The 26,066-nt window shown below is 48.5% G+C and overlaps 9 protein-coding genes across 9 annotated transcripts; 8 read left to right on the top strand and 1 right to left on the bottom strand.

Annotated features, from left to right (window-relative positions):
* Window positions 1-1,057: 1,057 nt before the first annotated feature.
* Window positions 1,058-1,642, top strand: N7517_002274 (uncharacterized protein; the record flags this gene model as incomplete). The annotated part of the gene is made up of 3 exons (XM_056720004.1): window positions 1,058-1,169; window positions 1,244-1,344; window positions 1,451-1,642. The coding sequence occupies 3 exons, from the start codon at window positions 1,058-1,060 to the stop codon at window positions 1,640-1,642; spliced, it is 405 nt and encodes a 134-aa protein (XP_056584139.1).
* Window positions 1,643-2,394: 752 nt separating this feature from the next.
* Window positions 2,395-3,846, top strand: N7517_002273 (DNA replication factor Cdt1 C-terminal domain-containing protein; the record flags this gene model as incomplete). Its single annotated transcript, XM_056720003.1, has 1 exon — window positions 2,395-3,846. The coding sequence occupies one exon, from the start codon at window positions 2,395-2,397 to the stop codon at window positions 3,844-3,846; it is 1,452 nt and encodes a 483-aa protein (XP_056584138.1).
* Window positions 3,847-5,975: 2,129 nt separating this feature from the next.
* On the top strand, window positions 5,976-7,605 carry N7517_002272 (uncharacterized protein; the record flags this gene model as incomplete). The annotated part of the gene is made up of 2 exons (XM_056720002.1): window positions 5,976-6,225; window positions 6,314-7,605. The coding sequence occupies 2 exons, from the start codon at window positions 5,976-5,978 to the stop codon at window positions 7,603-7,605; spliced, it is 1,542 nt and encodes a 513-aa protein (XP_056584137.1).
* Window positions 7,606-8,160: 555 nt separating this feature from the next.
* On the top strand, window positions 8,161-11,062 carry N7517_002271 (mismatch repair ATPase MSH2; the record flags this gene model as incomplete). Its single annotated transcript, XM_056720001.1, has 2 exons — window positions 8,161-8,184; window positions 8,258-11,062. The coding sequence occupies 2 exons, from the start codon at window positions 8,161-8,163 to the stop codon at window positions 11,060-11,062; spliced, it is 2,829 nt and encodes a 942-aa protein (XP_056584136.1).
* Window positions 11,063-11,504: 442 nt separating this feature from the next.
* N7517_002270 (phosphatidylinositol N-acetylglucosaminyltransferase) lies at window positions 11,505-14,306 on the top strand (the record flags this gene model as incomplete). Its single annotated transcript, XM_056720000.1, has 5 exons — window positions 11,505-11,624; window positions 11,742-11,834; window positions 12,002-12,151; window positions 12,217-13,902; window positions 13,962-14,306. 5 exons carry the CDS (start codon window positions 11,505-11,507, stop codon window positions 14,304-14,306), a joined length of 2,394 nt encoding a protein of 797 aa, XP_056584135.1.
* Window positions 14,307-15,089: 783 nt separating this feature from the next.
* Window positions 15,090-15,551, bottom strand: N7517_002269 (uncharacterized protein; the record flags this gene model as incomplete). Its single annotated transcript, XM_056719999.1, has 4 exons — window positions 15,090-15,185; window positions 15,286-15,356; window positions 15,413-15,450; window positions 15,511-15,551. The coding sequence occupies 4 exons, from the start codon at window positions 15,549-15,551 to the stop codon at window positions 15,090-15,092; spliced, it is 246 nt and encodes an 81-aa protein (XP_056584134.1).
* Window positions 15,552-15,864: 313 nt separating this feature from the next.
* On the top strand, window positions 15,865-18,114 carry N7517_002268 (exosome nuclease subunit RRP6; the record flags this gene model as incomplete). The annotated part of the gene is made up of 1 exon (XM_056719998.1): window positions 15,865-18,114. The coding sequence occupies one exon, from the start codon at window positions 15,865-15,867 to the stop codon at window positions 18,112-18,114; it is 2,250 nt and encodes a 749-aa protein (XP_056584133.1).
* A 2,424-nt stretch (window positions 18,115-20,538) lies between these two features.
* On the top strand, window positions 20,539-23,060 carry N7517_002267 (Ras GTPase activating protein IRA2; the record flags this gene model as incomplete). Its single annotated transcript, XM_056719997.1, has 4 exons — window positions 20,539-20,752; window positions 20,803-20,936; window positions 20,992-22,840; window positions 22,900-23,060. 4 exons carry the CDS (start codon window positions 20,539-20,541, stop codon window positions 23,058-23,060), a joined length of 2,358 nt encoding a protein of 785 aa, XP_056584132.1.
* A 1,177-nt stretch (window positions 23,061-24,237) lies between these two features.
* On the top strand, window positions 24,238-25,457 carry N7517_002266 (SEC14 family lipid-binding protein; the record flags this gene model as incomplete). Its single annotated transcript, XM_056719996.1, has 3 exons — window positions 24,238-24,476; window positions 24,607-24,730; window positions 24,795-25,457. The coding sequence occupies 3 exons, from the start codon at window positions 24,238-24,240 to the stop codon at window positions 25,455-25,457; spliced, it is 1,026 nt and encodes a 341-aa protein (XP_056584131.1).
* Between the last annotated feature and the right edge of the window lie 609 nt (window positions 25,458-26,066).

Genomic DNA, 26,066 nt, shown 5'->3' with positions numbered 1-26,066 from the left:
CATCTTTCTTTTACTTGTGTTCGGGAGTCTTATGTTTGTGTTTTATGTTTTTTTTTTCTGAACGGTTCTGGATGGCAATCTTTTTCGGATGAGTTCTTAGTGAGCTGCATGTCCTGGCGTTTGCATGGGAAGTTTTGTATGGATCGAGTCCTGTGCATGACGATACCCTGTCTATCGATCATTTGGTTCCTCTTTCATTTTTGGTGGTCTGCGGTATGACTTCAATGTTGCATTTCACTCTCTGCCTTCTCCATGGACTCTTCATCTCTCCATCTCTCTCCATCTTCGAGTCCCTTCCCTCTCTCTACCTTATCTCGCCTTCTCGTTTCGTTTTGTGTCTTACTATATTTTTTGGGGGTGGATCGGGTCTGATGCTTTAACGGACTACAATTATGAGGACTTTTGATATATGTTATGATCTAAATATGACTGGAATGCATTGATACGGCCTCACAAGTTCACATGTGCAAGTATATTAGAGAGTAGAATATATGCAAATCTAGAGTTTGGGAATGGAGCATTGGGGCGGTGAGCTCTTAAGACTGTACAAGATCGACTGGAACCTGTTCGTGTATAATTAGGTCTAGAAGTTATGCTCTATTACATGTAGAAACCCCAGAACCGGAATGAGGCGATGACTTGCAGGTGACGTCGACGGGAAGTTTAGCTTTCCGGTCCCCACTTGCAACCCTTTCTATGAACTGTTGAAGATTGTAGACATTGAGAATTTGGGATTGGAATGAATAATTATACAAGATTAAATAGGTAATTAAAATTTCAAAGGTAGTACAACAGCATTTGGGAGAGAAAAAAAGAAATAAAATCAAATCAAAGCGTAGAGGCAAGTTCTAGTACATGCGGACAAGCTGGAACAAGACGTCATAGCTGTCTTCCTTGGAAGGTTATTTCCCCAGTCTCGAGAACTACCTATAAAACCAGGGATACTCCGACCTGCAACTTCCAGCACTTACTTCAATTACACCCTCTACATCTTTCCCTCCTACCACTACACCACCACACACACACACACACACACACACACACACACATACACATCATGTCGAAGAGCCGCGTTCCAATGATCCTGGGTCTCGCTGCGGCGGGCGCAGGCGGATACTACCTTTACTCTGCGGGCGGCAACCCCTCAGCGGCGAAGCACCAAATGAAGAGTACGTGCCCTGACAAATTCCAATACCATTGAACTGCCTCGGGACACCAAGCTGACTCTCCTCTCCCACTTTAGTCGACGCTGAAAAGGCACGCGAGAAGCTTCCAGGCACAGACAACGCCGAGAAATACGGCAAGGATTTCGGCAAGGAAGCCGGTGCCAATATCGACGATGCTGTAAGTCCATTCTATTCTTGGTGTTACCCAGGCATCCGTCCTCGATCCTTGCCCCACCAACCACAAAGTGGAGATGTGACATATCATACTAACCATCCAATTCTAGATCGCCAAGACCCGTGCTGAAGTCCAAGAGGGCAAGGACAAGCTCGAGGAGCTCCGCGGTGAAGCAAAGAACAAGTTCAATGCCAGTCGGGAGAAGGTCAACACCAGCGTTGATCAGATCGATCGCGAAGTCGAGCAAAAGGCTGCTGAAGCCAAGGGGGCCGTCTCTGGCTGGCTCGGTGGCAAGAAATAAGCTCTTTTCACCCTTGGGCTTCGATGATTTAATGTTATGATTATATTACGGCGCTGGTCGGTTCGAGAATATTACGAAGAATTCAATGTCCATAAAATTTATCCGTGTTTCTTGTAAATGTAAATGTCATTATAGTTGGAGTGAATGTATGCCAAGTACTCAATGCGCCCGGTATGGGTTGGCCTGCCTAGGGCGCGAACTGAAACTGAGTAAATATACTCCGTATGCATTGTCATGCAATTCATTCTAGGTATGGAGTAGTAAACGTGGGTTTAGACTATACATTAGCATCGGACATCTTATGCGCCCGAAGAAATGTCCAGGCGCTAAGCTTGGACACGGTGACATTCCAATGCCGGAGTATTACCGTAGTGACGAGATTGCCCTTAGAGCTATGTCATTTTTTATACTGAATAATTTTTCTAGAATTGATTATATCAAGACTTCTCTCTCCATTTTCAAAAGTCCTTAGTCCATACTTGAACTGAAGTTCTTATAGTTCCCGCTCACGCGTTGCCATTTAACCCGAAAAGGCTAGTGCAGGTTTTTCAACGCGCCCTCGAACGCGTCTTCTCCCTTGCACCTTCTGACATCTCCCACTTCCCAATTTCCACCTTCCACTACACTTTTCCCACCTATTGTCCGCTTTAATATCTCGGTATCTCTTACCTTGTCTATTATAATACAGTTGTATCCATCGCCCTTTCTTCATTTATCATCCCTCGACCGGCAAAAAATTTTCAGCAGCCGCGATGCCGCGCACTTCCCGGTCAAGCTGCGTTGCCCAGCCAGCCATTCAAGCCTTCACTCGGGCAACCAAGGCTGGCATTACTCCGCAACTGCCTGCAAAGAAGATCACGTCTCTTCCGGTCTCGCCTTCCAAGAAACGCAAACTGCAGGAACTCGAAAACTTCGACAACGGCAGCAGACAGACCCCAGTTGAGGAAGAAGGAACGCCCTCGAAAACTTTGCGACTGAATGAATTATCCGTCTCCTCACCACGCAGCGGCCACTATGTGTCGCCTAAGAAAGCTTCGCCCGCGAAGACACCGAGTCGGACCCCGAGTCGACGGAATGCCCCTGTCAAGAACGCGCCCTCGACACCAGCGACCCCTTCGAAGCAACGAACCCTGAACTTCGAGAAGGTTATTCCAGTGCACGAGGAAACCCCAGTCATCGAACGGCCTGCATTCTTCAACGATATTCTCAACCTTCACTCCTCCTTTGTGCAGGCTTTTTCAATTCACATGGCACACAATGGCGCAAATACCCCTGCGGACCTCCGAGAATTCCTTGGCAGCGTGACGCGCCTCTGGAATAAGCGCAAGGTGCAGATGAAGGACTTGCAGCGTCTTGTGTGGGTCTGGGAACAGAGTTCGAAAGCGAAACACATTTCATATCGTCTGGCGAATTATGGACTCGGCAAAATCTGCATGGAGCGCACCGTGCAGGTCAATGTGCAGCCTCCAGCTTTGCAGGACTCTTTTGAAGAAACCCTGGACTTGCTGTGGGAGAAGGCCCCAGAGGCACTTCGGGATGCCAATGAGGAAGACCAAGCAACTCTGTTCATTGAGTCTCTCGGTCTCTCCACTATCCATGAGTCGCTCACCCCTTTCACGGTTTTCCAGAAAGGCCAGCAACGACTCCAGGATCTTAAGGGCGGTTTGCTCCGTTTGAAGGCTGAGAGAATGCTCTCAGAGTCAGCAGAAACGACTCCCCTGGAGCGGACGGCAACGATCAGCCGCCGCCAAGGCCTGCTAGATCGCATCAAGAATAAGGAGCTACGCCAGTCCAAGCTCCCTCCTCCGCCTGCCAAGAAAGAGCTCGTGCGACGTGCAGCCGCCGATCGCGTGGAAGAGGTAGCTGGTGTTCTAGCCCTGTTGCGTCCCGCTGGGTATGTAGGCAATGGCATCAAAGCCATGCTTGCAGCCCAACGCAAGCCCTTCAAGCTCGATGTGATGATCGAGCATGTCCGTGACTCTGTCCGCAGCGAGTTTCCCCGCGAGGAGGTGGAGATGTGTCTTGAGATTCTGTCGGATAAAAAGGTTGCTGGTGAATGGATCAGTATGGTTACTGTTGGCCAGATGAAGTCGGTCGTGCTGAAGTCTTGCAAAGATGTCTCTGCCAAAGACATCGGGGCGAGAGCCGCCCAGCTGAAGGCTGATTGGGAGAAGTCTGCATGTGTGCAGACTCCTCTCTTGTGATTTATGTTTTTTGGCGTGTTTTGTTTTTCTTTGTTGGATACCTCACATCCGCAGAGCTGTTCTGCTCGCGGTCTTGCATCAGCGCTCGATACCCTGTACATTATTATATGTTCTTTTAGCATTAAACACTACCTTAGTACTTAGCAATTAGGTCCTCGGACACCCAATCATAATACCATAAGCAAATTTTCTGAAACTGGATGTTTAATGAAGTCAGAGGCCACCGTAGAGCTGTCTAAACTGATATTAAGATGGTTACATTTGACCTTCCAAGAATAGTTCAATGTTGGCTCATGTGGCCTTATCAAGTCTTTTTTGATATCTTCTCGGTTAATTCCATGTAATTTATTGTGCAGATATTTCGTCCTTCTTACAGAGCTAGGTGTGATATAGTATACATGACATATAAATTCTACAAAATGGAACAAACAGCTAAATTTGGACACATTGTTGACTGAGCCCTACAATTCCGGTAATAGCCCTTGCGAATTCCACTCAAATCTGCTCTATAAGCGCAATTCCTTATTCTGTTGTGCCTGGGGTAGATATGCTCAGCCTGACAGCTATACAAGTCCGCAACTACTCTATTTCCATTTCGGAAAATTGGGATACCATTCCTATGGAGCTCAAGGATGCCAATGCTTGCAACATCACAGTCATTTATATCTACTCCCACTCCGGGTAAAACGATACCATCAATGTCGAGACATGACTTCCTCTCTCTGGCTGGAACGGAATATTCCAAGCATCAAGTGGCGGAGGATGGGTAACTGGCGTCACCGATGGGTTACCCCTCCGAGCTTCCCAAGGATACGCAGTCAGTGTTACCGATGGTGGATATAGCTCTGATAGCGAGATAAATACTGGGCTTTGAGGGCAGATGGCTCGGTGGACAGTCTGTTCTAGAGAACTTCGCATCTCTTGTATTGCATGAACTTGCTGTTATTGGTAAAGCCTTGACAGCGTCATTCTATAGAATTCCTCCCACCTATTCATACTGGAATGGCTGGTCCAGTGGCGGCCGGCAGGGTCTTATGCTCGCACAGATACCTCGATGGTTTTGACGGAATCATGGCCGCTGCACCAGCAATCAATTGGACCACCTTTATCACGGCAGAGTAATGGCCCCAGTTTCTGGTGAATATAAAGAGCAATGTCGTATCGCCCTAGCAGAAAGAGAAGTTTGATCTCACCTTTACTTCTCAGTCAGCGCATTAAATCTTGATCCTTCCTACTCCAAAGATTATGCCAAGTGATTGCATGTTATAGACAAGAGAAAATAAGATCATATGTGGAAAGAAAACATAAAACCGCAGAGGGACTACAGTCTGTTGACCTGAGGATGACTGCACGGGTCCATTTGCCTTAGGGCACGTCAGTGACCATGCTTTTTTATAGTTTCTTATCATCAACCTATGATGTTAACTCGTTTGATATTACCCCAGGTTTTCTCATAATGTGGAGGTGCTCCACGCCAAGATATATGTACGAGGTCGTACTAACTTCAGTGGCGTTTCATTGATATTTGCACCAATAAAATCGGTGTGCCGAGTTGGATAACTCCCGACAAGCCCTTCCGTGAGATACCCAAATGCTTGGGCCCCTTGCATTTTGACAGTAAGCCCATGGAACGAGCTACAGAGCTCGATCCACTCCCCGGATTTCCCCAACATTTGATATATATCTATCACGTGCGGTTCTCGAACATGCATGTGATTGACATAACGCCCATGAGATAAGCCAGTCTAGGTTCTCGCCAACTGCCAAGCCACGAAATAGGAAAACAGCCCCAGGGTATTGGCTATAAGCATGGAACAAAGAACGAGGTGCCAAGTCAGCTATAACTTTTATTGGCACGACTTATCCCTCGCGTTTCCGCATTCACCTACCGGGTCTGGGCAATCCATGCGATCAGCCGAGTGCAGTTTCCGTTCATATATTCGGCAAAGCCTACCGGGATGTACCATGTAAGCTCCAGGATATCCATAAATATTCGATCTTTCGGTTTGATTCAGGGGATCTGCAGTATTTGGGGCTATTATTCTTCAACATTCCTTAACTGTCCCACTGCCTTGTAAATTCTGGATCCAACTGCTTTTGTTTTGGATCCAACTGCGAGGTGTTGTAATATGGCACCAGATCTAGCTCCGGCTACCCTCATGGCCGATGAGAAGGGCTATTCCCACAAGGAGGAGATGGTTCTGCAATCCACGGACATAGCAGCAGAACGCGGACACGCTGCGACAGACCAGTATGGCCGCGCACTAGTGGAGCTTGACCACTCAGCTGAGCGACGACTACGAATGAAGATCGACTTATATATCGTGCCCACCGTGGCGCTGCTATACCTGTTCTGTTTTATTGACCGCGCAAACATTGGTATGTCAATCACACCCCTTATCCCCTCGCCAACTCGAGCGATCACCTTTGCTTTTTCCAAGTCACTGACCACCTTGTCGCACATCAGGAAATGCCAAGTTGGCGGGCTTCGAGAAAGACCTGAAACTAAAAGGCAATGATTACAATAAGGTCTTGTCCGTCTTCTATATTTCATACATCATTTTTGAGGTGCCATGTAATATTATTTGCAAGTGGATGGGCCCTGGCTGGTTCCTTCCATTGACCACCCTACTTTTCGGTGTTTGCTCCCTTGGGACCGCCTTCGTCCACGATATTCAATCTGCATCGGGGGTCCGATTCGTGCTGGGGGTTTTCGAGGCTGGAATGATGCCGGGTATTGCTTATTACCTGTCGCGATGGTATCGACGCAGTGAGCTAGCTTTCCGCATCTCGCTCTACATTGTCATGGCTCCGCTGGCAGGCGCGTTCGGAGGTCTGTTGGCCTCAGCCATTCTGAAACTCGACCATTTCGGTGGTCTGAAGACTTGGCGCATGATATTCGCAATTGAAGGCATCATCACTATCGCTCTTGGCCTCATTGCCTTCTTCACGCTGACGGATCGTCCTGAGACGGCCCGCTGGCTGAGCCAGGAAGAGAAGGACCTGGCGATTGCGCGTCTTAAGTCCGAGCGTGTGTCTACGACTGAAGTCTTGGACAAGATGGACATCGCGAAGATGAAACGGGGAATTTTCAGCCCCGTCACGCTGGGAACTGCCTTTATTTTCCTTCTCGACAACATTACCGTGCAGGGTCTTGCGTTCTTTGCCCCTACCATCGTGCGCACTATCTACCCGGAGAACAGTGTTGTCTCTCAGCAGCTGCATACAGTGCCTCCATACGTTGTGGGTGCATTTATTACCGTGCTCCTCCCCTTACTGAGCGGGTTTTTTGACCGCCGTATGATCTACTTTGTTCTCTGTCCTCCTCTGATGATGGTGGGTTATATCATGTTCCTGGTTAGCAAGGACTCTATGGTGCGCTACGGTGCAACCTTCCTCATAGCCAGTGGTGCCTTTGTCTTCGGTGCCCTCTGCAATGCGCATGTCTCTAATAATGTAGTGTCCGATACGGCACGTTCTGGTGCTATCGGCATCAATGTCATGCTGGGAAATATCGGCGGACTGATCTCTACTTGGTCGTTCCTTCCCTTTGATGGCCCTAACTACCATATTGGAAACGGATTGAACCTGGCGACGTCGTCCTTGATGCTGATCCTGGGTGCGTTGATGTGGATGTGGATGAAATGGGACAACAAAAAGCGCGACAAGGCGGATATCGATCAGGCTCTGGCTGGAATGTCGCAGAAGCAAATCCAGGACTTGGATTGGCGCAACCCAGCCTTCCGGTGGCGGACATAGGAAATGAATGGGCTAGGCAGCATGCTCTGAGAATAAACCCACAATAGCTATAACATCTCTAATATACTCATTCGTGGGAGCACTTCGATGATAGCCCTTCGCCTTTCCTCCGGTTAAATCTGTTCAAAAATATATACCTTGGAAAGTGTCACAAGAGGCCATTATGATACCTCAGAAGATAAATACGCACACATTTGACAAGAATAGTAGGCTTACGCGTCCGTGTTGAGTTTTTCTACTCCGTAGATGTCTTCCTAGATGTCTTTCTAGATGTAATCTTTTTTTATAGATATTTCTTCCTGGTCTTAGTATTTCAAATATAGGCCGTAAACACGGTTTAGAATATGCAAACCGGATTTTCCATGTATAACATTGGATTAACCGAGATTGATGAACGAACCTCTTTAACCCCTAGCCGGAGATCCTGGGCACTTAACGCGCGACGCGTGCACGGACCACGTAAATTCAGCGCGTCAAATTGGACTCGTCCAAACCACCTTGATACCAGCATTTGCATTGTCCTTTGCTGCATTTCTTTTCACATCACCCGACATCATGTCTTCCCGACCTGACTTGAAGGTATGAATTGAGATATTGATTCCTTAAACCCACCAACCCAGCATCCACTAACTCAAAAACTGAAATCACACAGGTCGACGACGAAGTCGGCTTCATTGGCTTCTACCGTGGCCTCCCTACACCCGATAATAATGAGACCATCCGCGTATTCGACCGAGGTGACTGGTACTCCTCGCACGGTGCCGATGCCGAATTTATCGCACGCACCGTCTACAAAACAACCTCCGTACTCCGCAACCTAGGCCGCAGCGAAACAGGTGGCCTCCCCTCGGTCACAATGAGCGTCACAGTCTTCCGAAACTTCCTCCGCGAAGCCCTCTTCCGATTGAACAAACGCATCGAGATTTTCGCCTCGGCCGGCTCGGGCAAGAGCAACTGGAAACTGGCGAAGCAAGCCAGCCCCGGTAACCTGCAAGACGTGGAAGAAGAGCTCGGCAGCGTGGGCGCGCTGTCAATGGATTCTGCTCCCATTATTCTCGCAGTGAAGATCTCCGCTCGCGCAGCAGAGGCCCGGAACGTCGGCGTGTGCTTTGCTGATGCGAGCGTGCGCGAGCTGGGCGTCAGTGAATTCCTCGATAACGATATCTACTCCAATCTCGAGTCGTTGGTTATCCAGCTCGGTGTGAAAGAGTGTCTTGTGACCATGGATGTGGCTCGCAAAGACGTCGAGCTGGCGAAAATCAGGGCTATTGCGGATAGCTGTGGGATTGCCATCTCTGAGCGGCCTGTTGCCGACTTCGGTGTTAAGGACATCGAGCAGGATCTTACGAGATTGTTGAGGGATGAACGGTCTGCCGGTACGCTTCCTCAGACGGAGCTGAAACTGGCTATGGGGTCTGCGTCGGCGCTGATAAAGTACCTTAATGTCTTGACTGATCCTACCAACTTTGGCCAGTACCAGCTCTACCAGCATGATCTGTCGCAGTATATGAAGCTCGATGCCTCGGCGCTTCGGGCGCTGAATCTTATGCCTGGTCCACGAGACGGGGCTAAGAGTATGAGCTTGTTCGGTTTGCTGAATCACTGCAAGACGCCTGTGGGTAGTCGTTTGTTGGCCCAATGGTTGAAGCAGCCTCTAATGGATCTGGCTGCTATTGAGCAACGGCAGCAGCTGGTGGAGGCATTTGTTGTTAACACTGAGCTCCGTCAGACTATGCAGGAGGAACATTTGCGTTCCATTCCGGATCTTTACCGGTTGGCTAAACGTTTCCAGCGGAAACAGGCCAACTTGGAAGATGTCGTCAGAGCATACCAGGTTGCCATTCGTCTGCCTGGGTTTGTGAGTGCGCTGAGTGATGTTATGGATGAGCAGTACCAGACCCCTCTAGAGACAGAATACACGTCTAAGCTCCGTGGTTATTCTGACAGCTTGGCCATGCTCGAGGAAATGGTCGAAACAACGGTGGATCTTGCTGCTCTGGAGAACCACGAATTCATTATCAAGCCCGAGTTCGATGACGGCTTGCGAGTCATTAGGAAGAAGCTGGACAAACTACGATACGACATGGATATGGAACACCGCCGAGTTTCAAAGGACTTGAATCAAGACATGGAGAAAAAGCTCTTCATGGAGAATCATCGTGTGCACGGTTGGTGCTTCCGTCTCACTCGAAATGAGGCGGGCTGCATTCGCAATAAAAAAGAGTACCAGGAGTGTTCGACGCAGAAGAACGGCGTATACTTCACCACATCGAACATGCAGTCCCTTCGCCGAGAGCATGACCAACTGTCGTCGAACTACAACCGAACTCAGACTGGTCTGGTTCACGAGGTCGTCAACGTTGCCGCTTCGTATTGCCCGGTGTTGGAGCAACTCGCCGGTGTACTGGCACACCTCGATGTCATTGTGAGCTTTGCCCATGCTTCAATGCACGCACCTTCGGGATACGTTCGCCCAAAGATGCACCCCCGGGGAACTGGAAACACTGTTCTCAAAGAAGCTCGGCATCCCTGCATGGAGATGCAGGACGATATCTCCTTCATTACGAATGATGTTTCCTTGATTCGCGATGACTCGTCTTTCCTTATCATCACTGGTCCCAACATGGGTGGTAAATCTACATACATCCGACAGATCGGTGTGATTGCACTCATGGCACAGACCGGCTGCTTCGTTCCTTGTACCGAGGCCGAGCTGACCATTTTCGACTGCATCCTTGCTCGAGTGGGAGCCAGTGACTCGCAGCTCAAGGGTGTATCGACATTCATGGCGGAAATGCTTGAAACATCCAACATCCTCAAGTCCGCCACCTCGGAGTCCCTGATCATCATCGACGAACTTGGCCGTGGAACTAGCACGTACGACGGCTTTGGCCTGGCTTGGGCTATCTCAGAACACATTGTCACCGAGATCCGCTGCTTTGGCCTGTTCGCAACTCACTTCCATGAGCTCACTGCCTTGGCAGACCGTTATCAAAAAGCTGTTAAGAACCTGCACGTCGTGGCATTCATTGGAAATGGCAATGGAGGCGAGACTGAAGCTGAAACCGAGGAAAAGAAAAAGCGTCAAGTCACTCTTCTCTACCGTGTGGAGCCAGGAATCTGTGATCAGTCTTTCGGTATTCATGTCGCCGAGCTCGTGCGCTTCCCGGATAAGGTTGTCAACATGGCCCGTCAGAAGGCTGAGGAGCTTGAAGATTTTACATCGACAACTGAAAATGGGCAGGCACAGCTTCCTGCGCCCTCGCTTGACAAATATTCCCAGGAAGAGGTGGAGGAGGGCAGTGCGCTCCTCAAGGGAATGCTGCTGAAATGGAAGGCAGCAACTGAGGGCAAAGAGATGACGGCGGAGCAGAAGCGACAAGTCATGCGTGATCTGGCTCAGGCTGATGAAAAATTGCAAGCAAATAAGGTGTTCCAGGGTATCAAGGCTCTATAAAGATGTGAGCTATTCATGGGATCTGGCGTTCATGGAAGGCATGGGTTTGAAAAAGGCATTGTTGTATACTCATTTTTTACATTTTAGGATGAACTAGAATCATATCTTCTACTATAATCTCTTCTGGGTTCTTCTTGTATATGTAGTTACACTGTAAAGTAGCCAATAGGTTGTCGTTATACTTCGAACATCTTAATGCGGAGGCCAGTCACGTGTAGGTCGGTCTAGACGATCGACGCGGGATTGGGATGAAGCAACTTTATTCCAAAATCCAAGTGATCGTTCTTTTTTATTGTCTCCGATTCGTGATTTTGAGGCTTAAGCTTACAGCAAAATTTCTAATCCTGGACCTGTGCTATCGTTGTGCCTCTAAACCAACCTCGACCGCCTCATCTAGCTATGCGCGCAACTTAAACGCGGACGGCCTGAACCACCTCGATTCATGCACCCCTTTTCCGTCCTCACACTTGGGATCTTCGTCGCGGGCTATATTACCGCCAGGTGGGACCTTGTTACCCGTCTATACGAATTGGCAATCTTTGCCTGGGATCACGGTGTCGTGGTATGTCTTCCCCCGGCCCTCGGCCATCGTTCCTTGGCCCCCCCCTCCGCTTGCGACTTTATCAGCTTGGTGCCAGCACACGTTATATCTACAACGTTGCTAATTTTTCTTATTTAGACACGAACTGCGAAAGGATTTTTGTTCCTCTCCGTTTTCTTTTTCCTTCTCGTCCTGCCGATCAATCATCTCGCGTCTAAGGAGGGCCAATTGGTGAGCAACACTGGAACAACCAAAGCTTTGGGCAGCAGTCGAAAGATAAAGCGCTTGGTGCTGGCTTAGGAGTATTTGCTGACGGGACATGTAGCATCCGCGCCACGTGAATCTCGGCGTCTCTGCGCGCGAACAATTGCGCCGTCGAGGTTCGTTCTGAGACTCAGGTGGAGGATGACAATATGCTCATGAGCGATGGACTGTTGCGGGTATTCTGGCCATATGATCTCCCGCGATCCTCATCACCGGGTGTGATTGTCGGATGGCGGAACTCGGAGCTTGATTTGTTTGTGCTCACAGTGCTGGAAGATGTCGAGGTATGTGTTTGCAATTGCCTAGTCTACTCGTGCGATATAAGCTAATCGGCCTTGTGATTGAATAGCCTCGGAATGTTGACAATGCCCTCCGGGCGGGCATTCTCTTTCGAAATAGCCCTCACCCAATTGTGCGCATATTCACTCTATGTGGACGCTCTCAGATGCATGTCCTCGGCTCGACCAACTCTCGCGAGTCTCCGACGTCTTTCAACCCTTCCCACCTTGATGTGACTACAATCTTATCCCCGAAAGCTCCTCGCATATTCTGCCCACCAGAGGCAAATCTGTCTGTCCAGGTTATCATGTATCACCGCCCGCACCCAACACGCATGGAATATATGTCGCTCAATCCGATTTCCCTGGCCTTGGGTGATAAAGCGACAAATACGGAAATATGGGGCCCATCGTCAGATAAGATTGAATCGGAGGAAGAAGGGGACAAGGCTGGGCCCAAGTTGTTGGTTGAGAAGCTTAAGCTTCATACGGTCGTCAAGCACATCCCATCACAGAAGGAGCAAGCCCTCCCACTCATTATCAACCAGGTCAATTGTGCCTATGAGATGGGGCAGCTCATGCACAAAAATAGCCATTTGATTGGAATTCGTGCGAAGAGAAGTATGAGCGTTGGAGAACGTGTCGTGGAATCGGCGACAACGTTATGGGGGTTTATTGTCCTCTGCATTGCTCACGTCTTCTGGCAATGGCTTTGGCCTGTCGTTACCCGCATCTTTGTCGTTGGGCTTGTATGCCACCGGTCTGTTGCGGAAATTGTCTTGCGGGTTCTTGAGTGGCGTGCTCGGCCTGATGCTGCTGCTCTCAAGGATATCTCAGCAACAGCCCAACAAGTTGATATAAGGCTGCAGCAATTTTGCTACTGGCCGATTCAATATGTCAAGCTTCGGCAAAGAAAGGATAACTGGGAGAGTGTCACGACCAGTCATCCGGACTATATTCGGTTCTATAACAGCCTGTGGCTTGTCGCCAATGATGTGATCATCGGGATTGCGCTGGGGTCCTATATTATTGACAACGCGAACTGGGTCGCTTCTCAAATCAACACTGTCTTAACCGGCTGGACAGTGGAGGGGTTACAGCGCACCATTTCATGGCTAATGGATTGGCCAGCCGGCTTGAAACTCAATAATGAGCTTGCCGCGTTCCTCGGTGACTTGTTCCTATGGGTCATTGAAAACTGGGCAGCTTGCATTGCCAACCTTCAACCATACCTTCCTGCTGTCATCTACATTGTTGGATGCTCAAGTTTTGCGGGAGCTAGCATGCCAATCGCTCTCTTCTCCGACCTTCTTTCGATCCTGACAGTACACATTTACTCCTTCTACATTGCCTCCGCTCGTATCTTCAACTGGCAACTCACCATTATCATTTCCCTTTTCCATCTTTTCCGTGGAAAGAAACGCAACGTTCTCCGCAACCGAATCGATTCATGTGACTACGACCTCGACCAACTCCTCCTTGGCACTATCCTCTTCACCGTCCTGTTCTTCCTATTGCCTACAGTTGTGGTATTCTACCTGACCTTTGCCTCGGCCCGTATGTTAATTATTTCAATGAAGGCAGCGCTTGACACCTGCCTCGCATTCTTGAATCATTTCCCGCTCTTCGCATTGATGCTCCGCGTGAAAGACTCACGACGCCTACCAGGGGGTATCCGATTCGAGCTTCGGAATGAACCAGACAAGAGCCCAGCGGAAAAGGACTCGTCTGCGCTGGTTTCTTACATCCACCTCGAGGTATGTCTCCGTATTTGAAAAAAAAAACATCGCCTCAGAAAAGCTGACACAAATTCTAGTCTATTCCCCTCCCCCTGCGTGCAATGTTCGACCAGTACTTCCAGCTAGGCCACCGGCTCCGGAAACATTACCTCGCACCTCGCGTCATCTTCTGCCTTATGACTGGCCGTTTTGTGCCACCTATCCACCGTCGGAACCTCTATAGTATGCAGTACAGCATGCTACCTGCCCGTCGGGCTAGTATGGCAGAGGTGTGGACATTGCTCACCCAACCCAAGAAAAGCAGTAATGGAAGCAGTGGCTCTGGCTCTATGGGTGGAGGTATTGGATCCATGAGTAACCCGGTACCCAAGGTCCCGGCGAACTTCGGTCAGGGTGATCTTCGGAGACGGGGTCATCGCTGATATCAATACAGCAACTCCTCTTGTAAATAATGCCGATAATGTTTTTATCAAAATAATATTCTTAATATTGCCTTGCCAGAATAAAGTAGCATGTATAAAGACACTCACAGGGTAGAATGGAGATATCAGTATATTCAGTTGAGAGGTGGGATTTGGATTGATCATTCATGGATCTTAAGGCCATACGCGGTCCTGAAGTTAGGGCTCGGTCACTAATAAAATATATTTTTTTGTTATTATAGCCCTTAGGCCTTCCCTACTAGTATCAAGGCCGAACTTATCTTTAAAATATCTTATCTGTAGCTTCTCTGGCAATTTGGTGTGGCTTTCCCCGATTTACCTGCCTAGCAGCCTCGGGTTCTTTGATATGTTGCCTGATGCCCGTATAACAAGAAGGGCTGTATGCTAGTAAGCTAAAGTCACGTACCTATCTCTAGTTAGGGCTAGATAACGAATCGTAAAATCTTTAAAAGATCTCTAGGTGCGAGATTTAAGACCTATTTTCATTTATCTTATCTATTCTATACTAAAATTTCGTTATAGTCGGCCATTTGTAGTGACCATGTATACCGAATACTTTCTAACGAATAGTAAAATTGCACAGGCGTGCGTAATATATTTTAGGACTAGGTAGCCACACCGTTGAACTCCTGCCCACGAAATTACATAGTGTACATGGAAAATGCATGGTATCGCTGAAAAGGACAAATGGCGCCAAACACAGGCTGCTCTTACAATCCTCCGTGATGAAGAGAGATCCACAGAGGAGCTAGGCGTCTCCCTTCAAGATTTCTTGAGAAATTCTGCGTCTGTTTCACTGCTGCCGCTCTTCCGGGCATCATCCACCATGGCGTCAATGCCCCGTTCCTTGAGAACTTTCTGCAAGCATTACGATACCGTTGTCAGAAATATTGAACAACCCGAGATATATAAAGATATATAGAGGATATAGCACAAGGCAGGACAGGGCATAACTCACATTCAAGCACCCCTTGTAGTTCTTAAATAATGCTTCGCAGTCATTGGATGTAGTGTTGCCGCGCAGATATTCTGTTTTGAGATTAGCTGCTGTTTAGCCCTGTAATCGAAGGGCATAAAATGCATACTCTCGCTATACCACCTGAGGAAGCAAGTGTCATATTTCCTGGTAGATATATTAGCTTTTGATTGACATGTGAAGCTGGTTATGTTCACTATAACTCACTCTTTGATATCGTTACATTCGGGGGCAATAGAAGCTGCCATATTGGATGTGATAGGAGATTATTTATCAGATAATATCCCGCAGACCTTGTACTCTTCTTGCTAAGTCGAAAATTGAGTAATTTAGAGGAATGAGAGGAAAGAACGCGGTGACGACTCGAAGATCGGCGGAAGTTCATACAAATCTCGCCACTCTGGGAAGGCGGTCAGGGCGGGCCTACCATTTCTCCATTGTCATTTTCTCGCCGCGACTTTTTTTTCGGGACCTTGGATCTTCGTGTCACTGCTATTCCGCGATTCATTCCGTCATTCTTCCTTTCGCTAGATCCAGTGAACTGGAGCTCTGCTAGTCATCATGGACTCTGCAGAATTTTCCCCGTTCCAGGACAAGTTAACCTCCGCTCTGGTGCAGGTAACTCGAACCGTCGGACAGCTCTCGTCGGAAGACCTGAACTTCCATCGCACCTCTAGCGCAGAGTTTTCCGAGTCGCTAGATGAACAGAGCGCGCGCATAATTGCGCTAACCTCCGCCGTTATCAAAGCTGCCACTGCCGGCACCGATGTGACGGGCCCTACCCTTCACGATGAGGATTCCGTCGAAGACAATTGGCGTGGCGTGGTGGATGTGATTGACTCGCTTTTGGAAAAGGCCGATGCCTGCTTGGATGAATTCACAGGCGTGATTAAGAAGCTCAGTCCTTCACAGGAAGAGCAGGCACCGATCAAGAGAGCTCCCAACTTCCCGAATATCTACGACTATGGCCCCTCCAAGATCCCCAAGCCGCAATTGCTGTTCGATCGCAAACCGGATAACACCGACACGGGCCCTTTCAAGCCTCTTCTGAAGTCTAAGCCTCATGCGATTGTTCCGTTGGAGAAATGCTTGAAGACGAAGAAGATGGAAGACAGAATTGGTTACCCTCACCCCTACGAGGCGGAGATTCTTGCTTCAGAGTACCCGAAGTCGGTCTACCAGGTCTCCCCTCCGATTGAGTATCTGCCTTTCGAAAGCACCACGGCTACTTTCGTCGATACGTTAGATGGAGTCAAGGAAATGCTCAAGGAGCTCAAGAAAGCCAAGGAAATCGCTATCGATTTAGAGCACCACGACGTGCACTCCTACCACGGTCTTGTCTCTTTGATGCAAATCAGCACCCGGGACAAGGATTGGGTTGTGGATACCTTGAAACCTTGGAGAGAAGATTTGCAGATGCTTAACGAGGTTTTTGCGGATCCAAAGATCTTGAAGGTCCTGCACGGTTCCACCATGGATATCATCTGGCTGCAACGTGACTTGGGCCTGTATGTGGTTGGAATGTTCGATACTTTCCACGCTGCATCTGCATTAGGCTTCCCAAAGCGAAGCTTGAAGTTCCTGTTGAGCAAGTTCGTCAACTTCGAAGCTGATAAAAGATACCAGACGGCTGATTGGCGGGCTCGCCCACTTCCACCGGCCATGTTCGACTACGCGCGATCAGATACGCATTATCTTCTTTACATCTACGACCGCCTACGAAACGACCTGATCGACAACTCGACTGAAGAGGCCAGCCACATTGACTACGTTAACGAGCGGTCTAAGCATGAAGCTCTGCAACGCTATGAACGTCCTGTTTACGATGCCGTCAATGGACACGGCCCTGGAGGCTGGTACGATCTGTTGTGGCGCAATTCGGGCAACCTGCCCAAGGAGCAATTCGCCGTCTTCAAGGCTGTCCACCAATGGCGTGATGAAGTAGCGCGCGCTGAGGACGAGGGTTGGCAGTGTGTTTTCCCCAAGCACATGCTTTTCAAGCTTGCCACAATGATGCCGCTTGATATGGGATCTCTATTCCGAACCCTATCCCCCATGACTCCCATTACGAAGGATCGGGCACACGATCTTTTGGAGGTTATCAAGCAAGCCAAGGTTGACAGTATCGATGGCCCCGAATGGCGCGATGTGGCACCTCCGAAGCACATGGCAAAGGTTCTAGAGGCTGCCATCATGGAAGCCGTCGATTTCCCCATTGCTGAACGCTACGAAACGTCTCAATTTTGGGGCAACGTTTTGGAAGCCAGGGAATCACCCCCTCCTCCAGCATATGCGCTTGCCGCCGGCGCTGAAGCTCTACGCCTTTCTCTTCCCCTCCCACCCATGCCGACGACCGTCTCTGAAACCCGTGACCACCTCGGCACCGCAAAACAACCCGATCCTGCCCCCGAGCCCACACCTGCCCCAGCTCCCGAGTCAGAGGAAAAGAAGTACTTCACCGTCAAAGACCTCGGCGGTCCTCGCAAACGAAAGGTCACTCCAGTCAACAACCCCGAGCAAGCCCTGGCCACCCCAGCCGACCTCGACGACACAAGCAACGAGCCCGACTCCACGCAAAAGAAAAGCAAAAAGTCCCGCAAGGAGAAGAAAGCCAAGAAATCGAAGCTCGAGGGCGAGGCTCCTTTCGACTATGGCACTGCCGATGCGGTTCTCAACGCACCGTCTGCCGCCACAGTGGCGCACCCTCGCAAAAAGGCTTTCAACCCGTACACCAAAGCGATGGAAGCCCCCTCAGGCGCGCGGAAGACCAAGCGGGAAACCCCCGGCAAGTCTCTTACGTTCCGCCAATAGACGGCTGGTCCGGAGTCACAAAAGCATTTATGAATGGGGTTTTGGTTTTGGTTTTCTTGTTTCCTGTTTAGCATTAGCGATACCCGTGCGTCAGTTGGAGGCTCTGGGATTCTACTTCTTGTATGTACATGTATAGAATATCAGATTCTTCTCGACAATGAGATATAAATTGTGCATATGTAGATTTTATTATTTTTAGATTTTAGATTTTTTATTTCATTTCAAATTTCTTGATCAAAATAAAGTACCGTCTTGTCTTTGATCTCATCAAGGTCCGAAATCACGGTAGGAAATGAGACAATGTTTCACCTGAACCCACGAGTTTGCTGGCTAGAATTCCCAGGTTTTGATCTAGATATGCATAGGATTAAATGGCCAAGGATGTTGAGCAGATCCCTAACTATTGTAGTTTAGTCCTTGTGATCTAATGGCAACGCCCCCTCTGCATTGACCATTCCCCGCTATACAAAACGGGAAAGATATAAAAAAAAAAAGAGAAACAATAAATACAAAGTTCGACGGATAAACGCCAACATAGATACCTTGTATAGTTCAATGGGATCTTCTTCAAGGGGGCCCAAAGAGGTATAATAGTGCGACACTCATATCTAATGAGTTCGGAGAGTAACTTGAACGATAAGTGTGCATTGAAATAATTATATGTGTATCGAGTAGTGATTCAGGAATTTAGTATATAGGAGTGCATAGATTGAAAGAACACATGCACCTATTGCCGATCCTTACTATATCCATGGATCGCAATGATAGCAGCTGACGAACATGGATTCCAAAGGATTTCCTTCCGAGAGCGAATTAGCGAATTAGCGGAAGCCCGGATCGCTCATACCGGATGTCGAGTTATCCATTTGAGACTTGAATTTTTATATGCAAGTAACCATAGTGGTGATACACAGGGGTTGGCAAGTGATCTACAGAGCTTTGGGGCGTTTCATAAAGGACGGGATGGGATGCATATTGGCCCGTGTGTATGATCGGCCGGATGGAAATGATATTTGGCCATGAAGCTATGTTGGCAGGTTGATAGGTTGATAGGTTGACATTCGGCATGCTTCATTGAATTGTAATCTTTGATGTATGTCTTTACATTTGCATGTGCTATGAATATATCTCATATAAGGGGAAAAGTTGAGAGAACTCCCCACTGACTCCACTTTCTGCCCCTGAGCCAAAAAAGCATAGACCAAATCTTTTATAACGTCTGGGAAAAAAAAAAAAAAAAAAAGGTGGGTTTGTACCCCCGCATAGTTTGCTTCCATGGCTTTTGATATTAATCTTTCCATATTAAATACTATAGATGTAGAAAGTTTGATTTCCAGTTACATCTGGTTCAGGGTTGGAAAATAAAATATCAAATTATATTATATTAAAAAAGATAAAAAGATCAAGATAAAGAAGAGCTATCTCCAAAAGCATGTCGGATGCATCCGAGGATACTCCAGAATCTGAGACAATCCATACATATTGACTATACTAGAGTTATGTACTTTTTAGGTGGTATGACTCTTGAAGTACGTTGGAAGATTAGACGCGTAATTAATTGATAAGGGAAACCCCGAGAGGGAAATCACCTTTTGATTAAGATCCAAATTAACCTGAAACTTACTCGTGAGTAGTTCATATTGGAATCCATATATATATATATTTATCATATATATTATTCCGATCCAGATACTAACCTACAATATATAGACATAGAACAGAATAACATTCCCGAGACATCCACATGGAGGTCTCGTGGGCTTAGCCTGAATGGTTCAAGTCTTTTTACTTAGACGCAGGTACCGATTAGCCCCTGCAGACATGAAACCCGTGTCACCTTCCTGTAATATGGTTTTTATTTGTTTATGTTTTTTTTTTTTTTTTTTTTTTGATATATTTCTTATATTTCTTTACTTTTTCTCAGCCGTTAAAGAAATAGATCTGACGTCAAGATGTATGAACTGGTCAATATGGAGCTAGTACGCATTGGCCCAATATATTCAAGATCCATAGAAAAAGGGTGTTAGAGTGGCGAAGTGCATTGGGCCAGGGGTAAAAAAAAAGGGAAACCCTTGCATAACCTTGATACGTATCATTCCTATTTTCCTATTTTCCTCTTTTATATATATATATATATAGGGAAACCTGTAATATAAAATGTTATAATAAAATAATAATAATAAATAAAAAAAAACTAAAAATCCACATTGTTCCCCAGCTAACAAATAAATAATCTCCCCTCTTTGACCCTTATAACCTTCCCCCTCTTTTTTTTTCCCTTCATCGTTTGATTTGCTTTCTCCCCTGATTCGCTAGACCCGTTACCACGGTCTCGAAACTCCCGGTTCGGGTACCTGTTTCTTTTTTTTTTTTTCCAAAGGGGGCTTTTTCCATTCTAAACTCTGACACTCTCACCATTTCACAATGTCCGTTGCGACGATGCTCCAGCCTGCGTCCAGACAGTCGCGGGCATCCTCATCCTCATCCTCTTCGTTTCAGCCCGTGGCACGACAGAACACAATGTCGTCGCACGATACTCGGTCGCTCCGTCAATCTAAGCGGATGTCGGTCACAGCCCTATACCTTTCCATGTCCGCCAAAGATCGAGACTTGGAGATTTCTGATGACTTGGCACGAGGTACGTTGAATTCGGGGCTTTTCCCAATGGTCGCGCTAATCGTCCGACAGCACAAAAGCACCTACGGGATTTGAAATCGAGGATTTCATCACAATCGAAAAAGAACTTCGTGTTAGAAAAAGATGTGCGATACCTGGACTCGCGAATCGCCTTGCTTATCCAGAATCGAATGGCGTTGGAAGAAGTAAGGCTTCGATTTCCGAAATCGACACACATGCACTAACCGGTTATCTTTCTAGCAAAACGAAGTCGCCAGTCATCTCGACGATACCGCAGACCCGCAGGAAGGCTTCTTTCCAAACGATGAACGAACCCAGAAATACGGCAACCTTCTTTTCCTCTTGCAATCCGAACCCCGTCACATCGCCCACCTCTGCCGACTCGTTTCCATGGCCGAGATTGATTCCCTCCTCCAGACCGTCATGTTCACCATTTACGGAAACCAGTACGAGAGTCGCGAAGAGCATCTCCTGCTTACCATGTTCCAGTCCGTCCTCACCTACCAGTTCGATAACACACCGGAGTACTCGTCCTTGTTGCGCCAAAATACCCCAGTTTCTCGCATGATGACCACATACACACGCCGTGGTCCCGGCCAGAGTTATTTAAAGCAGGTGCTGGCAGACCAGATCAACGCGCTGATTGAGCTGCGGGAAGTGGATCTGGAGATCAACCCCTTGAAGGTTTATGAAAGCATGATTAAGCAGATCGAAGAAGAAACCGGCTCTCTGCCAGATTATTTGGCCCGATCTGTGACCGCCGAAGATGCTGCCGATAATGCGCAGGTGCAGGCCATCATTGCGCCACGTTTGAAGATGTTGACGGATATCGCGAACGGATTCATCACAACCATCATTGAATCGGTAGACGAGGCTCCGTATGGTATTAGATGGATCTGTAAGCAGATTCGCAGTCTCTCGCGCAGAAAGTATCCCGATGCCCAGGACCAAACCATCTGTACTCTTATCGGTGGTTTCTTCTTCCTGCGCTTCATCAACCCGGCAATCGTTACTCCTCGCTCCTACATGCTGATCGATGCCACGCCGACGGACAAGCCTCGCCGTACCCTGACGTTGATCGCCAAGATGATTCAGAACCTGGCGAACAAGCCTTCCTACGCCAAGGAACCCTACATGGCCAGCCTGCAGCCCTTCATCCAGCAGAACAAAGAACGTGTCAACAAGTTCCTGCTCGATCTGTGTGAAGTCCAGGATTTCTATGAGAGTCTTGAAATGGACAACTATGTGGCCTTGTCGAAACGGGACCTTGAGCTCCAGATCACTCTCAATGAAATGTACGTCATGCACGGTCTTCTAGAGAAACACAGTGGAGCGCTTGCCCAAGACCAATACTCGCACCTGTCTGTGCTGCTCCAAGAATTGGGCGGTGCTCCCCCTCAGGTTCCCCGCAAGGAGAACCGAACCATCACCGTGCCTTTGTTCAGTAAATGGGAGACTGCTCTCGATGATTTGACAGCCGCTCTCGATATTACCCAGGAAGAAGTCTTCTTCATGGAGGCCAAGTCAACCTTTGTCCAGATCCTGCGATCCCTACCTCAGAACACCTCAGTTGCGCGTCGACCTTTACGCCTCGACCGCATTGCCGAGGCTGCAGCAACCTTGAAGAACGATGCCGTGATGGTGCGCAAGGGTATTCGAACCATGGAACTGCTCAGCCAGCTGCAAGATATGGGCGTGATCGACCGCTCCGACGAGTTCAGTTTGCTTCGTGACGAAGTGGAGCAGGAGCTGGTGCACCTGGGCTCCCTCAAGGAGAAGGTTCTGGAAGAGACCCGCAAGCTCGAAGAAGTTTTCGCGACTATTCGCGACCACAATGCTTACTTGGTCGGCCAGCTGGAGACATATAAATCTTACCTGCACAACGTGCGTAGCCAGTCTGAAGGCAAAACTCGCGGCGGCAAGACGCCAAAGAACCAGGAACTTGGCCCGTACAAGTTCACCCATCAGCAGCTGGAGAAGGAGGGTGTCATCCGACGCAGCAATGTGCCCGAAAACCGACGGGCGAACATCTACTTTATGTTCAAGAGTCCCTTGCCAGGCACCTTTGTTATCAGTCTGCACTATAAGGGTGAGTTCACGAATTTGACCCTCGGGGGAAAGGGACATCATTACTAACGCATTACTTAGGACGAGCCCGTGGATTACTGGAGCTTGATCTCAAGCTGGATGATCTCCTGGAGATGCAAAAAGACAACCTTGAGGATCTCGATCTGGAGTATGTCCAGTTCAACGTCACCAAGGTGCTTACACTCCTAAACAAACGATTTGCACGAAAGAAGGGGTGGTAAGGGCGCTATACGCCCCAGGCTCCCCAAAGTCTGCCACCCTTTGATGAATGATGAGCTCGAGCAGAGGTCGACCAGCTCCCCCCATTTGCTCTGCCCGGCCAGGTCTTTTTTTTTTTTTTTTTTTTTCTACCCGACGATCGACCGTACCCCAGGCGCTTAATCTTGCGATGATGATGGACGCTAATATATGTCATGCAATTCCATTGCTTCCCATCGCCCCCAAATAATGGATTGGATGACTGCTCTACACGACTGCAATCTGTCCATGCAGTTCGGGCGAATGCCCTGTGTGAATGTTGCTGAAACACGAACATACTCTTAATGGAGAATGATCAAAGTCCTCTCTCCGCTGGTACGGGGGATGTCAATGATCCTGTGATTTTTGGTATATCCTTTTGTGTCCCTTTCCCCGGCTTTCCTATTATGCTTGCCTTATTCCCATGTCTCTCCTCATCCTTTCAATGTCTATACCCAGCGCATAGTTGTTGCCATTTGTTTATTCCCCAGTTCCATTGGGGGTCCGAGTCCTATAATCCCCCGGCATGTTCTGTGTTTTTCTTTTTCCATCACCGCCCAGACCTCGGTCTTGCGTTGTGTATAATAATGCCTCTTTGCGATGTTGAATGTTAAACTTCGAATTGAATACCCGTGTGAATTTATTTCTGTACAGTCTAGATTAGATGGTTGCCTTCGGTCAAATATGCCATTGGAATGTGCCCACATGCAGAGTGGATTGGTCACTGACACCTCGACACCGCCACGTTTGCCCCCCCTTTTTCTCAAGCGAAATCTTCTGTTGAGACAGGATATCTAACGAAGTAGGGAACACAGAAAGGAAGTACTATACATGTGTACATCCCAAATGTATACATGCTATACCCCGTATACCATATTGATCCTTTGGAACCCAAATGTAAACCCAAAGAACCCATCAGACTAGTCAACTTGCCATATGACGATAGTTTTACCCCTGTAAATCTCCAAAAACCATTTGAGTAATTCCATTGTTATTGTTATTGTTCAATAGTCCCAAAATACTGTGGAATCCCCCAAGGCTTTTTGTTGTCCTTAAAGTGGCCACTTACGCCAATCCCCACCCCCTCCGCCTCCCGCCCTTTTTCCAGAGAAACAATCACTCTCTTCTTCTCCCTCAATCATATACCTCCCATCAATCAAAATGGCGGCCACAGAATCCCCACTGCCTATCGATCCCAAGTACGACCAGTACGACTTCCCCACCACCGCTCCCGAAGCGCAGCCTGGTCACCCCGGCCATACCTCCCCCGAACAGGATGCAAAGGTGCACCAGCTCCGCGCTGAGCTCGAAAAGCTCGGCTACACTGAGCGTTTGGATACGCTGACCCTCCTGCGGTTCCTGCGTGCCCGCAAGTTTGATATCGAGGCCGCCAAGACTATGTACGTTCCTCGATTCTCGCCGGGCATGGATGTTGGTTTTTTTTTTGGAAAGTTGCCGGAAAAGCTTTCTATTCTGGGCCTTTGACTTTCAGCTTGTATCGAGACCCAATGGTCTAATTTGATATCCCAGGTTCATTGCCAGCGAGAAGTGGCGCAAGGAGTTCGGCACCGATGATCTGGCTCGCGACTTCGACTACCCCGAGAAGGAGAAGGTCTCCCAGTTCTACCCTCAGTACTACCACAAGACGGACAAGGTTGGTTCTCCGTGGCTTCCACACCTCTTCGGATACAATACTGACATAGTCCCACACCAAATAGGATGGCCGCCCCGTCTACATCGAGAAGCTGGGCAAGATCGACCTGAACCAGATGTACAAGATCACCACCGCCGACCGCATGCTGCAGAACCTGGTGTCCGAGTATGAGAAGCTGAGCGACCCCCGTCTGCCCGCTTGCTCCCGCAAGGCCGGCAAGCTGCTCGAAACCTGCTGCAGCGTCATGGACCTGAAGGGTGTTGGCATCACCAGTGTGCCTTCCGTATACGGATACGTCAAACAGGCCTCCGACATCTCCCAGAACTACTACCCCGAGCGTCTGGGCAAGCTTTACTTGATCAATGCGCCATGGGGCTTCAGCAGCGTTTTCAGCGCCGTCAAGGGCTTCCTTGACCCCGTTACCGTTAGCAAGATCCACGTTCTCGGCAGCGGATACCAGAAGGAGCTTCTGTCCCAGGTTCCCGCCGAGAACTTGCCCGTCGAGTTCGGCGGCTCTTGCAAGTGTGCCGGTGGCTGTGAGCTCTCCGATATGGGCCCCTGGAAGGAGGCTGAGTGGGCCCGTCCCCCTAAGTGGGCTGCCCCCAAGGAGGAGGCTCCTAAGGAGGTTGCTCCTAAGGAGGTTGCTGAGCCTGTTGTTCAGAATGAGGACCCTGGATATGAGAAGAAGGATGCTGAGGGTCAGGAGGGTGTTCAGACTAGCGCTTAAGCTTGCTGCTACAAGTCGACAATCTCCTTTTATATGGCGACTGAAAACATAACCTCAGATAGGGATGTTGGAGGTCAACTTTTCACCCCCGATCAACTTGAAAACCTCAAAAAATATTACCTGGGGATTCCGACATCCCAATACAACCCCAATATCCCCAGGCATACCGGCATCTCTCTCCGGTAGTTTCAATACCTCTTCGCCGATCCCACCGCCTGTGGACTCCTTGCTCTAAATTCGCTGTTTGCGCTTTTGCTTTTGTGTTCCGATCTAGATATCATGGAGAGCTTCCTTGTGTTTTTGCTTTTGCCTATCAAGATAAGCAGCGTGTGCTGCCACTGCTCTCAGTATAGAAGGGACAGGACGTGATGAAATTTAAAAGCGAGTTGGTGTGAAGATGGTGTTTAGCTGGTTGTTTCTTTGTTGGTAGTGGTGTATACACGAATGGTCACATATTGAAATAGTAGCTGTCATGTCTAGGACACAAGGGTCTTTGTTATGCTTATTGCGATGTGAGTAGCAGTAAGAGAAGGGATAAGAGTAATAAGCAACAGTATTTGCCTTCGCTATAGAGATAGCAGAATTCAGTCCGAAGAAATAAAAGATCGG

This window comes from Penicillium concentricum (assembly GCF_028827145.1).
Source record: "Penicillium concentricum strain IBT 3081 chromosome Unknown utg000001l_segment0_segment0, whole genome shotgun sequence".
NCBI classification, from domain to species: Eukaryota; Fungi; Ascomycota; class Eurotiomycetes; order Eurotiales; family Aspergillaceae; genus Penicillium; species Penicillium concentricum.
Note: the sequence above shows the minus strand (reverse complement) of the source record. Positions and strands in the feature narration are given on the sequence as shown.